The following is a 13547-nucleotide window of genomic DNA, read 5'->3' as shown; positions in this document are numbered from 1 at the left end:
TTATTATTATTATTTTTTTACAAATGAATAAGTGATAAGTTTGGTTAGTCTTGCGAGAAATTAGAAGATGAAATGAAAAAAATACTTAGTCATTGGAGAAAATGTTGGCCAATGAAATCTTATGAGATATTTTTGTATTTTATATAGTTTGTATTTGGATGTATAAAAATATATCATCAGTTGGATTAAAGATACAAATTTTGCTTAGTATATTGTTTTATTGAAAAATTTTAGAATTGTTAAGAAAAAAAATTTCGTATTATTTTGAGGTTTACTTCAAGGTAATATGATTATGTTGTGTCTTGATTTCGGGGCGTGACATAAATATTTTTTGAAGAACTTATTATAACGCTCCCAATCTTACATCGAAAAAATGTATGAATAATAAATTATATATATGTAGAGACTTAATCCCAAACTTGTGAAACGTTTTTTATGAGATAAAATTGTGAGACATTATAATTAAAATGAATAATACTTTATAGGTTGAATGTGAATCTCCACACTTATTGCTAATCATTTAGTCTTTGGTTGTATTTGCGAGCCAAAGTCATCAATGAAGGCTCAATAATTCCACTAACCTCAAAACAAGATGAAGCGTTGATTCTACATCGAAAGGAAAAAACCCAGAAACGAAAATCTCAGTTAACTATCTTAATCAAATCAAGAACAAAGATATTATTTTAAAAAAGAAACCCAAAAGAGAAACCTTTCTGAATATTGTAGTCAGCCAAGGTACGGCCATCTTCAAGCTGTTTTCCAGCGAAGATGAGACGTTGTTGGTCCGGTGGGATTCCTGTTAGTTCATCAAAGTCAAAACTTTCTTACGTCAATTTGTGATTTTAAGATGAAATCAGATGAAAATTTGGTAAGGAAGAGCATCGGGGGAAGTTACCTTCCTTGTCCTGGATCTTGGCTTTGACATTGTCACTGGTATCGCTGCTCTCGACCTCGAGACTCATTGTCTTGCCGTTATTAGGTCAAATATATGGATTTGCTATTTTCAACATGAAATTAAAATGGAGAAACCATGCTTTTTTTTTAATTACAGAAAATTCTGTGATTCAATTTAAGCCCAAAGTGACACAATAAAGAATATAAATATTCATCTGTTTATTTGAAATAAGCCTGACCCTCTTAATTTGTCAATCAGGCTAAACGAATCACATTCTCTAGCTCCGAAATTAAAATCTATTGCTTTCAATGAAATCCACCACCAATATCGATGGCAAGAAAAATTCATACTAAAGGACGAGGCATTAGCTACAAAGTCAATTAAAGCTGCCAATAATACTGATGCCCTATTGCCCCGAAGTTCAGGGGAACATCAAGGGCTGAAAAACTATGACATGGGCAAGCATTTTATCTCAAGACTGGCACCCCACAGCCATCAAACAAAAGCAGGAAGTTCTTATCTGCCATAACCACAATATAACTCCTCAAGGAAAACCAAGAACAATACAAGCTTACCAAGAACAATACAAGCTTATCTCCAAAGGTGGATTAAAGAGTTGCACAACTTTTGTCTCTGTCAATTAAGATCAAAATCCATTCTGGAACTACAAATGTGTAACTAGAGGAACAGGGCAACAACCTTTAATCTAAACAGAAAATTGTTTAAACATGAAAGAGAACTCCAAGCATAGCAAGCAGCAGCTGAGTAATAGAAATGATGCAAAGAATCACAGCCTTCTTCCGCGTCTGCCACCCTTTCTACGGGTACTGTCAGTGGGAATGGGGGTAACATCCTCTGAGAAGAAAGGAAGGTTACATGTCAAGTTTACAAGAGTTGACGTGAATGGACATAATAAAACTGTGAGAAATAATATGAAAGAATTGTACCTATGCGGCCAATTTTCATGCCTGAACGAGCAAGAGCTCTAAGCGCTGATTGGGCACCAGGACCGGGTGTCTTGGTCTTGTTCCCTCCAGTAGCTCGTAGCTTTATATGAAGGGCAGTAATACCCAACTCCTGCAGATAACAAACATGAAAAAGAGAAAGTTTTTTTTTTGGACAATAATAGGCATAAGTTCACTACATATAAATATGTATTGCATGACAATTCAGACTGTAAGCTATAAGACCTTGCAGCGTTGAGCAACATCTTGTGCTGCAAGCATGGCTGCATAAGGGGAAGACTCATCCCTATCAGCTTTCACCTTCATACCACCTACATTTGGAAAATGCAAGGAATAAGTTAGAAAAATACTCTTCATAGAAATAACTCCGAGCTGGGACATAAATATCAACACATGTTGCAATGTTTAATTAACATTTTCTATTATAAAGTTACATATGGCTCTTGAAATACTAGTCAGCTTCCTTTGAAAAATCCAACTTCAGAGTTAGATGGTTGAAGTATTAAAAACCACCTAAAACGACTTTAAAAATCTAGAGATGGCAATAACACCAAAAGCCCAAGATAGAAAAAGAAACCATTTTCTACAGACAGTCATAAACCATACCAGTAATGCGAACCATTGTTTCCCTTCCTGACAAATCAGTCACATGCTGCAAATTCAATGATAGCATTTCAAACGGAATGAAGTACCAGAAAAAAAAATTCAATGTAAACAGAAGAGGTTATCACTTACGATAAATGTGTCGTTAAATGAAGCAAATATGTGAGCCACCCCAAACACATGCTCGCCCTCTCGCACAGCAGGTCCAAGGTTAGTATTCTCCTCCTTGGGCTCCCTAACCTTTCTCCTTGACTACAAAATAACACAAATCAACGAAAACGTCAGACATCCTATTTACACCTAAGTCAATCAATAAATCTGTCCTCATAATAGCAAAACTGAAAAAGCCCCCATGGCTCCAATTGGATCTCAAAAAAACACCAGCGACAGAGAATACAAGGTTAAATCTAATCTAGTTAGTAAATTATTTCAATTTGAACTTTCCCATTTCCAGACTAAGATAAAGCACTAGTAAAATTCCAGTCTTTTTATTTCTATTTTCTATACCCAAATCCTACACTATTTTCTCTGCTACCAAACGATTTAGCTGAACATCGAGATCGAAATATTTGCAAAGAGAGACTTACCATGGCTTCAGGAAGACCGAGAGAGAACGTGAAACTAGGGTTGCTTGAGAGCGCTTTTGCTGATGACGACTCTAGCTATCGAAGAAATGCTAATATATATCAGTTACTACCACTTTATAGTTAGGGTTTTGATAACCCTAACTTTAAATGACGAAAAGGCCATTGAGAGGTTAGGCATTGACTCGAGGGTAAATACGTCCTTTCGAGTCAAATTGGCGTGCGTGTGCGTCCCACCGGTCACTATTATCAGCACGTGCAATTGCTATCTCCAGTCCTTTCGGAGGGCGCTCCAACAAAGCGCAATACGACATCTCCAATAAAGCTAGGGCTTGGAGTGGGGAATGGGGATGAGTCAAGTGGGAACTGGTAAGTTAAGGAAGCGAGTTAAGAGATTACTTGTTTGTTTCTAATGAGTCAAGCCATTTTGGAACCTCTCTAGCATCTCTTGCTTCTTCCTTGCTCTGTAATGGCTGCCAGATCAAATAAAAAGAAAAAACATGACAGCTGTGGGATTTGAACCCACGCCCTTTCGGACCAGAGCCTAAATCTGGCGCCTTAGACCACTCGGCCAAACTGTCTTCTTACCAAGGTCACTATATAACATATATATCAGGATATATATGCAAGATCTTAATGACCATCAAGAGTAATCGAGTCAATAAGTTTCATTCACAGACAAGTTGGGCACATCACCTAAATTGGAACTGACAATTAGTCTCTGGATTCTAAAAGCTCAATGATTACTATTGAGTTCACGAAAATCTATAAAAATTTTGATCTATTCCTTTTTTTATTAAAAAAATGAATTTGTTTTATTCAACATGAAAGATTCCAAAAAAAGATTTACTGAACTTCAAAATAATAAACACCTCTTTCTTTTCCTAATCAAACAGCAAAATTCCTTGTTACGGTAGTGGAAAAATCATATGAATGATGATAACAACATAAAAACTAAAACTAAAACCAAGAAAACGACCACCAAAGGTGAAAACCAACAACTTTCAGATCCTCCATATCCTTGGTAAGGATCAGTAGCCCAATCCAAGGCATCTTTGCTGCCTTTCTTTTCCTTGGGAATCATCACAATATTTTTCCCTTCTTCAGATAACGTTATGTGGGGGAAAACTTCTTTGGGAGACTCTTCACCAATCAGTAAATCTGAGTACCCAAAACCATTGACAACAACCCCTTCATGTCTAAAACCAGGTTGGTGCAACTTCATATACTTGTTAGCTAAAAAAGAAGTTTCTGGAGTCACAAGAGTACTTCGTCCACCGGAGATATATAGCGTTAAGAGGGCCATTCTCTCTGGATGAATCAAATATGAGTTATTTCCCTTGCTATCCACAATGAATCTAGACTTGCAGATTTTCCTGAGGTGAGGAAAGGCTGCCATGGGAAGCTTTGTTGTGCTTTGCTTCTTTAACCAGAGATGCATTGTGGGGGTTATGTTTTGATGCCAGAATGCATTGCCGAATACTCCAGAAAAGACCTCACATTCACTGCAAGTGCATCTCTCATAGCGAGGTAGCCAACGGGCTATACACATTAGGAGCCGATGCCCCAAACTGGCCTTTGATGTCTCTAACAGAGGCAGGATTTTGTTCTTGCCCAGCAAAGCCATTGACATCTGCAGGTTGACCGGAGTTAGATGGAAGTATAAGGCCCAAGCAAGATCAAGTTGACATTTATTTGTACCAAACCATATATACTTTTTCATTAAGAGGAAAACTTACGGGAACCAAGGGAAGCCACATTTTGACCGTGGCCAAAGTAGTAAGCTTGAAGAACATCGAAGAGTTGGTGCAACATAAAGAAGCAATTTGATTTGCAGAGATATGCCCTCCCATGAGAGCTATGTGAATGGACAAGCCTCCAACACAGTGTGCAACTACATGTACCTTCATGCTTGGACCATGGAATTCACAGATCTTGTCCATTACTACAAAGAAAAGTAGAAGAAAAATGTTATCACTCAGAAATCAATTAGATCTATGAGTATCTGATCTCATCTACAGCTTTTTGTAATTTTTTTACCAGCAGGTATATCATATCTTCCAATATCTTCAATAGTGAAGTTGTTTGAGGGATTCGATACATGAACTCTTGATTGCAGTAACCACATTTCATGCCATTCTGCCAGTAAAGTCCTGATCAATTCATTTGGTTCTGTTGGCAGACAAACTCTCAGCGGAATGTCCATTAAGTAGAAGAACCAGGTGCTTTTCTTCCTTGATTTCCATCCACTTTGACTGCAGTTCCACTGCCTACAGTTGATGGTATATCCATCTTCTGCATCATATAGAGTAAGTAATCAAAATTATAACTTATAACCTGTTAATAATAAAACAAAACAAACAACCAAAAAATACTGAATTCAGTGTATTAATTTTGAATCTTCTCCAAATTACAGTGCAAAATATTTTCTTCCTTTGTTTATATAAAACTGACACTGTTAAAAAGTCTTTTTCCTCATTCACATCACTTGCAAGCAAGAATCAGTTGCAAATTCTAACAATCTTTAACGTCGAGTTTGGATTCCTGCCTACCTGTTTTTACTTCATAGAAAGTGCTCGCAGGATAAGAATTGTTGCAAGAATCTGTCAGGGTATACTTTTTGTGACTTTCTTATGGTATTTGTAAAATACAAGTTCTAAGGAGACTCAATGAGAAAAGATAAATAAATCTTCCTTTTCTGTTTCCTTCAAGGCTAACGATGCTTTTCAGCAATTCAATCGTGGAAATTCTAAGCTCTCCTTTTAAGTTCAACCCTACTTCCCCGGCAAAGTTGCCATCAAGCTTTTTGAATGTCACATACAATGTTGTTGTCTCCCTCCAACAATATAGTGCACAAAGATAAGGATTCATTATCTTCTTTCCCTCAAAATAACCGCATTTAATTAATGGTACAAATTTTTTTAGAAAAAAAAAATGAAAGAAGAGAGAATTAAAAGGAATGCAAATGGATGCCTTATTGTACCTTGAACCAGAAGCAGCAGCGAGGAGAAGGCGATAGTGCATATATTGTGTGTAAGGGGTTTTGTAATCTACTTCAAGCATGTCTATTTCCCCATCTATAACATGCAACTTATCCTTCTCAATGGCTCCGAACACAACATAACATCCAACTTTCCCCTTTAAAGTTGAACAGGATTTTCTCATAACCGAATTCCAATCATCACAGCTGTTCTCATTCTGCAAGTTTATCCTTATTCTGAGAAAAGCTGTACATGGCATACCCCCCCACATAACCCCTCATGATTTCTTTGAGAGACACATATGATTTCTCTCTGCTCTTCAAATTATCATGTATTTCTGTATATGGATTTTGGTCAACCACTTTAGAAGCAAAATCTATACAATTTTTACTCTTACAACTGAGAGTATCCTTCATAAGGTGCTTACTTACATGCTCAGCGGCTGCTGCAATGGTAAGAGATGGGTTTACACCAACAGAGCACGGAATTAAAGAAGCATCGCAAACATAGAGGCTCTAGTGCACTAGACCAGGGGCCTCTGGATCAAAAATCTGACCATTTGGATTGCAAACACCATCTGAAAAATCTGATGATGCATTGCACCCACCTAGAAGATGTACTGATGTGCTTAGGCACTTGGACATGAAGAGAATTCCACCTAATTTCTTGGTAATCTTTTGAAAGGCCTCAATTTTTCTCACCAGCAAAGGGTCATGGGGTGGACTGAAGCAAAGTTTATCTGTTTCCTTGTCTAATATAATTTTCCCATCACTCTTATCATGTCCCATTGCACGAGCACCATTGCTTGGCTCGACTTAGAACCTATGAGATGTTTCAGCTTATCTATAATGCCACGAAAGAACCAGTAACCAGTTGGCCATCCATATGTTACAATTCCTTTAAACAACATGTAGGGATAAGCAGTAGGAAGTACAGCACTATGCACAAAAAAAAAAAAAAGGACAATGAATGAATGAAATGAGGAGATAAAGAAGAAAGAAAAGGCAGTTTCAGAAGAGTCTAAATTACAGGTATGCGTACGCAGCTCTTACCTTGACAAAATCAATATGAGTTGCTAACACAAACCAATCAACCAGCCTAACTTGAAGCTACCAGTGAATGGACATGTCAAAAGAGTATGAATCACGATGTGGCCAGTACACAATTTATTGTAATAGTAGATGAAGGAAAAAAATTTTAGATGGTTGAATTGAAACCAAAAATGCCCATCCAGAACACATGACACTACCATCCTGCAGTATTTTTTTAGCTGATTCTCTTTCTCTCTTTCCATATAGAAAGCCAGCAAGACAGTAGAAGGGCCAGTGCCATGGCAAGAGCTAAATTCTAATGTGGAATCAACACAAGTTAAGTTTCTCGGCATGGCAAAATATTGAACCTGGATTGTGAAACCCAATGAAGAAGTGTAAGATGAAGAGATGGATGGCCCAGGCCGTGCTTGAATAGGTGTCTTCGACAGTTGCTTTTTGTCTAGTCCATAAGCATGCAAAGGTCCACTGCTCCCAGCAAGATAAGCAACAGTATTTCCATTACAGCTGAATCCAGACCCAAGTGACTCTGAGAGTTTTAATCCTCTCATTTGTGATTTGAAAGTATTGCAGTTGTGCCAAGAACTCCCGCTGTGGAGCATGAAATTGAAGCTTCCCATAAGGTTTTGAAAACAAAAATTTGAAGGTATATCAAATTATTTCACTATTGCTTCATACCTGACAGGATCACAAAATCAGCTTTTATACAATCAATCTCATTTATGAAAACAAGCCACCTTCTTTTTCCACCAACTCCACCTTCATGGCCTGTTTCATATGGATTTTAACTACATACTGAACTTCACACTCTGTTTTAGCGTTGCATCCTGCCTGCATCACAAGAAGTTCTACTTTTATCAGAAAAGCATGAGAACATGGCTCCATTTGGACATGATGTTGACTGTCACAGGCTTTTTACAAAATATGAAACAACAAAGTATTCTCAATAATAACCCTTTACAAGAATTCAGACTATCATCATCATAAACAATGATCCATAATCAAGTTTCAGATTCAACATAGTAAAAACCCCTTAAATTGGCCAGCTGACCTACACTTGTTGTCTTTTTGACATGCATTTGAATTTTTCAGCTTGAAATCATATAAGCAACTGAAAGCATTTCACAGTTAACAATAATGCAACCAAAGAAAATAAAGAAATAAACCTGTTAAATTAAAACAACGCATCAAGTTAAAGATAATATGCCTAAACAGCTGATGCATGGTAATTTTTGTCAGTAGAATTCTTGTCATTATAAGGACACCCAGCTAGACAATTTCCACGGGCTATGCAGATATCCAGATTTTTATTTTTTGGTAATCTGGGTGGGGACTCTTCAAGATCAAAATTCATACTTAGCTTCATTGAATCCTGAACCATTTCTTCTACCTCCCCGACATCGATTTCCTTCATAATTTTGGCAATGGGGAACCGGAGAAGAACACTTTGTATTCTCATCATGGTAGCAGCAGAAGCTTCACAACTATCCCAGTCCCATTCCCATTCCTTTGGCCATTTTGAATTTCTTCGAGTACGAACTGGTGTTGGCAGCATTGCTCCTGCATTCACTAGTGAACCCCCACCAAGTCCACAAGCTGCTGCTGCCAGTGAATCATATTGTTCATAAACCTATGATGTCATAGATAAATCATCACAATTTTATTCATACTATAATCAAATCAAAATATGACTTTAACAGGATTCAAACTCATGTCATAACAATGAAAAATGATCGTCTTCCCTAAGTACAGATACACAGTCTTTCTATTAAAATATCCTCCATTGTGTGGAAAGGGAGACTGACCTGAAACAAAGCATCCATTGGGCCAAAGCTGACAGCTAAGTTCTGACTCTCCATCCTCACAGCTGACATGATCTTGAAACTGTCTGTTGGAAAATCCTTAGCTTCCCATTTTCGGCCCTTCTCAACCAAGCATACCTTGATCCATGCCATTGACAACCGACATGCAGCAACAGAACCACCATATCCAGACCCCACAACAACAGCATCATATCCATCTTCTCCATCAAAAAGCATTTGTTTTGAATCTGCTGGTTTCTGCATTTCTTTGAAACGCAGAACTAAAAGTTTCAGGAGCTTCTAGCAATATCTGTTGGCTTATCTCATGAGCAATGAAAAAACTGACCCTGAGGAAGTAACTGGATGCACAATTTCGTTCTTTACCTTATATTTTGTTCGAGAGCTATAACATCATTGCTTCTGCATGAAGAAACCAATGCATTCACAATAAGACAATGGAGTTGGCAATATCACCTACACTTATTCTCATTGGCAATGTATTATTATTTTTTTTTTCAGGTTATTCAAAGAAATGAGAAATGATGGAATAGGTTTCTTTCTTGTCAACCAATTCGGAATAAGTAAATCATGTAATTTTGGCCCCTTGCATGATTTCTGAAGATGGGTACTTCCTTGGATTATCCTTCTCAAGCCAAGATAAGATGAAAACAAAGCAAACATGGCAGAAAAACACAAGAAAACCAAACTGAAACAAAACTGAAAACAAAGATTGAAATTCCATTCGTTAAAATGTAAAAGAACAAGGCTTAAGTGTATGTGAGGGCTTAGAACTTGAAATGTAAATGGAAAGACAGTAATATGCTAACAAAGTACAATCAAAGAAGTAAAAATGGGGGCTTAAAAAACGACAACAGGTCAGCCACTCAAGTCTGCCTGAAAGTGGCATCATTGCAGCCAAAAAAGAAAAAAAAATACAAGCTAAAGGGGAGTTACATTATATGTAAATGGAGAATGCATATCAGCATGCATTAAAGAAAAGAAACAGAAAAGGCTGGAAGACTCTTCCAAAGTTTTTGCATTTTTTTCCTTTGGCCGTTAGTGTGGGGATTTTAATGGCGGAACAGGGGTTTGTTAGGAATCTTTTTTTATTATTGCTAGTCCTCCATGCTCTGCTCATATGGAAAGTTGGAAGTTGGATTTTTGCAACCAATCAATGACCTCCAAAAAGCCAAATCATTCCTCAAAACGGTGAAGAAACTTGGACACTGTTAACGCATAACAGTGACTAGTAGCAATGTATTTCCTTGCTTGCTTATTGTTCATACAGCCGTTCCACATCATCCACATCATTTTGTGTACTTTCTTGATGAGCTAATTAGCATCTTCCTTCATACCACTTCATCCAACCCAGCCCTTTAATTATGCCAAACCGGTGAACTACATGTAGCAGGCAGCAGTGTGTGACAAAAGTTGGAATCCGATTACGCTATCTAAAGGTGGTCCTCAGTTCTCACATGTTTTCTTTGTGATGATTTGCTTGCGGAAGCTTGACTGAACAATGCACAATTATGGTGACCATTTAAGGAGATTCTGTGCTTTTTTAGGTCAGAAAATGAATTTTGGGAAATCAAAATTCTTTACATCATCAAATGTTTCAAAACGCTTGATAGTCGACTTTGGCACTATTACTGGAATGCAGCACTGTTGGGATTTTGGAACTTATCTTGGATTTCCAGTACACTCATCACTGCCTTCCAAGCAAAATTATAGAGGATTAGTGGAAAAAGTGAAAAACAGACTTAGTTCTTGGAAGGCGAAGCAGTTGCCTTTAGCAAGCTGAGCAATTCTGATTCAGTCCGTCACCAGTACTATTGCCAATTATACTATGCAAGCGGTAAAACTCCTAGTATCAACGGCTAAGGAAATTGATGCACTGAACAGAAATTTCTTGTGGGGTGGTTCTGATGAGGTTAGGAAAGTGGCTTTGATTAAATAGGTCAAAATTTATCGTCCTAAAAGGGATGGGGTTTGCCCATTCGAAAAACCTTGGATATGAATAGGGCTTTGCTAGCTAAGCTTGGCTGCAAATTGAATTAGATGACTAATAACTGAATTAGATGACTCGCATTGTATTAGTGATTACATGAACTTCAATGTTGGCTAGGATTGGATCAGAATTGGAGATATTTCGGACAAGGTTAAAGAGCAATTAACTTTATTTCACTAGTCTCCGTTTAAGAAGACCAACTTATTTGGTCGGCTTCTTCAAATGGTATGTTTTTTTGTTTCTTCTATCTATAAGCTGTTGCTCGGTGATAATCAAACCAATATTTGTCCTAATAATTTTGAGGTCGTTATATGAATTTAAAAATAAAAAAATTATTATCATTTTTTTTATTAAGTACAATTACTCACTTATTAAAATTTATTTTTTTAATAAAATCTTAAAATTTATTAAAAAGATAATTTTAAAATTTGGTAAATAATTTGTTTTCAGGAGTTTGTTACATGTGAGAAATTATTAATATTTTCACAATATCCGTTTAAAATAATACCAATTAATTATATGTTAACTTTTGAATCTTAACAAAAATAATCTTAAATTTGGTATTTATTAATAATTTCCTTGACTTATTTTATTCATCACAATTTTAGTTTTTTTTATTATTTTATTCAAAAAATAAATTAAAATTTTATTATTGAAAAGTTTTAAAAAATATTTCAATACATTAGTAATATCTGAAGAAAATTTTTTATCTAAAAGTTTTTTAAAACTCACTACTTAGACATTTTAATAATTCTATTCTAGGAGATTCGTATTTATTTTTTAAAAAAGCGATATATATGCAATGCAAATAATAAAATAATTGATGCACATATTTTATTTTTTCTTTTAAAAAAATTATTGGTTTTTTTTATTTATCATATTTTTTAAAAGAAAAGAGAGATTTTTATTTTTAAAAATACTCTAATATGTCAATAGTATTTAAAAAAATATTTTTATCTAAATATTTCTTAGGTATCACTATTCAGAATACCATAAAATCTCGTTATGGAATAAATTTTTTTTTGTTAATTTTTTATTTTATAAAAAAATTATTATATTAAAAATATTTTATAAATATTTCAAAATGTTTGTAGTATTTAAAAAAAATCTCCTCGTATAAAATTTTTTAAGGAATTGTCACTTAGATTATCTTAAAATCCCATTATCAAATAAAAATTTTCTCTCATTTATTATTTTATTTTATTTATTTATTTATATTTATTTGATTTTATTATTATTTAATAATTTTTTATAACACTAAAGATCTCGGCTATCCACATCAAATTTATTTTCAACCACTTCAAGTTTATTTTCAAAAATATTTAGTAATAAAAAAATTATTAAAACAAACAACATAATACATCAAAACAAAAGATAAAAAAATACCAACAAATTTATGGTCCTTAAACCCAAAATGCTTGGACTGGGCTCATGATGGAATGGGCTTGAGTCAGGTCCACAGATGCAATCCACTTGGCTTCTTATGCCCCTTTTTCCTTAAATGACTGATTCCCAATCCCACGTTTTAACCTTCTCCCTTCTCTCCTTGTTTTTTTTTTTTTTTTTCGAAGTCCTAAACTAATCGAACGACCTTCGAGTTCTTTTTTTTTTTTTTTTTGTTACTTTTTTGGGTAAAAGTCTTCCCCCCATTTTTACTTTTCTTCCTTTCTCCTTTGTCTACTTCTTCTTCACCTCTTTCTTCCCCTCCTTCCTTCTTCCTCCTTCTCTTCCATGCCGAACGAGTCACTCTTTTTTCTTTGCTTCAACCGTTCACCCCCAAACGGTTCACCAAAATTTTCTGATTGATTTTTTTTTTTGTTGCTTCTGCTCGGTTCCTCACTTCAGTGAAGACTGTTTTTTTTTATTATTATTTTTAGTAAAAATCAAGGGAATTTTTGTTTGAGAAATTGTTGATTTTTGGAAATTTGGCAGTGCAGGTTGATGGTGGAATTTGTTTGGTGGGGCTTCTGGTGGTTTACAAGGTGTGGCCATGGGATTTTTTTTGGCAGAGTATTTCGTTGTTTTCAACTGAGATAAGTTCAGTGACTTTGACGATTGGCTATTTGTAGGCATGGCAATGCTTGATATGTTATCACGTCGTGTATTGTATCAAATACGATTTTAGATATAACAAAAATAATTTTTATACGAATATAATATGAATATTTAAATTACATAAATAACATAATATACAACTAATATATTTAAATTAATTAAATATTTAAATAACATAATATGATATTATTAATATAATTATATATTAATAATATAATTAGATATAATTAAATTATGTATTTAAACAAAAAATATAATTTAAATTAATATTTAAATAAAAATTATTTAAAAATTAAAAATTTATAATTTATTTAAATATCAAAATAATACGATAAATATAATTATTAATTTATTTTAAAGCAAATTAAAATAATTTTTAAATTTTTTATGTTATGATTATGTTAAGTGTATCATTATTATTAGACATACACACAATATGAATGATGTCATATTTTAATTATATCAATGTGATTAAGATATAAAATTTGATTATATTAAATTTATATATATTTATCATTTTTATATTATATCATTATATTATATTTAAAATTAGTAAATCTAACTATTACTTCATGAAATTATGAATATTTGATTATAAAAATGAC

General features: G+C 34.5%; 1 protein-coding gene, 1 non-coding gene and 1 pseudogene across 3 annotated transcripts; all 3 read right to left on the bottom strand.

Moving 5' to 3' along the window:
• Positions 1–1466: 1466 nt before the first annotated feature.
• LOC111296040 (small ribosomal subunit protein uS11z-like) lies at positions 1467–3201 on the bottom strand. Its single transcript, XM_022890051.2, has 6 exons — positions 3051–3201; positions 2596–2715; positions 2467–2512; positions 2086–2171; positions 1843–1972; positions 1467–1750 (listed from the first exon to the last, which is right to left on the bottom strand). The coding sequence occupies exons 1-6, from the start codon at positions 3051–3053 to the stop codon at positions 1683–1685; spliced, it is 453 nt and encodes a 150-aa protein (XP_022745786.1). The 5' UTR covers positions 3054–3201; the 3' UTR covers positions 1467–1682.
• Positions 3202–3548: 347 nt separating this feature from the next.
• On the bottom strand, positions 3549–3628 carry TRNAL-UAG (transfer RNA leucine (anticodon UAG)). Its single transcript has one exon. It is a non-coding gene; the product is annotated as a tRNA-Leu (tRNA).
• Positions 3629–3927: 299 nt separating this feature from the next.
• On the bottom strand, positions 3928–9143 carry LOC149515904 (uncharacterized; annotated as a pseudogene). Its single transcript, XR_016326155.1, has 9 exons — positions 8883–9143; positions 8285–8707; positions 7756–7908; positions 7428–7668; positions 6028–6968; positions 5600–5940; positions 5088–5342; positions 4787–4992; positions 3928–4680 (listed from the first exon to the last, which is right to left on the bottom strand). The product of XR_016326155.1 is annotated as an uncharacterized LOC149515904 (transcript).
• Between the last annotated feature and the right edge of the window lie 4404 nt (positions 9144–13547).

Source organism: Durio zibethinus, chromosome 12 (genome assembly GCF_047325235.1).
Source record: "Durio zibethinus cultivar Kanyao isolate XHJ-2024 chromosome 12, ASM4732523v1, whole genome shotgun sequence".
Taxonomy (NCBI): domain Eukaryota; kingdom Viridiplantae; phylum Streptophyta; class Magnoliopsida; order Malvales; family Malvaceae; genus Durio; species Durio zibethinus.
Note: the sequence above shows the minus strand (reverse complement) of the source record. Positions and strands in the feature narration are given on the sequence as shown.

Bases quoted from the DNA above. Each gene is read 5' to 3' on its own strand.
- LOC111296040 (XM_022890051.2), bottom strand. The intron at 2,172-2,466 runs GTATGGTTTATG...TTCCAAATGTAG, and splicing joins AACAATGGTTCGCATTACTG to GTGGTATGAAGGTGAAAGCT. The intron at 1,751-1,842 runs GTACAATTCTTT...CTTTCTTCTCAG, and splicing joins CATGAAAATTGGCCGCATAG to AGGATGTTACCCCCATTCCC.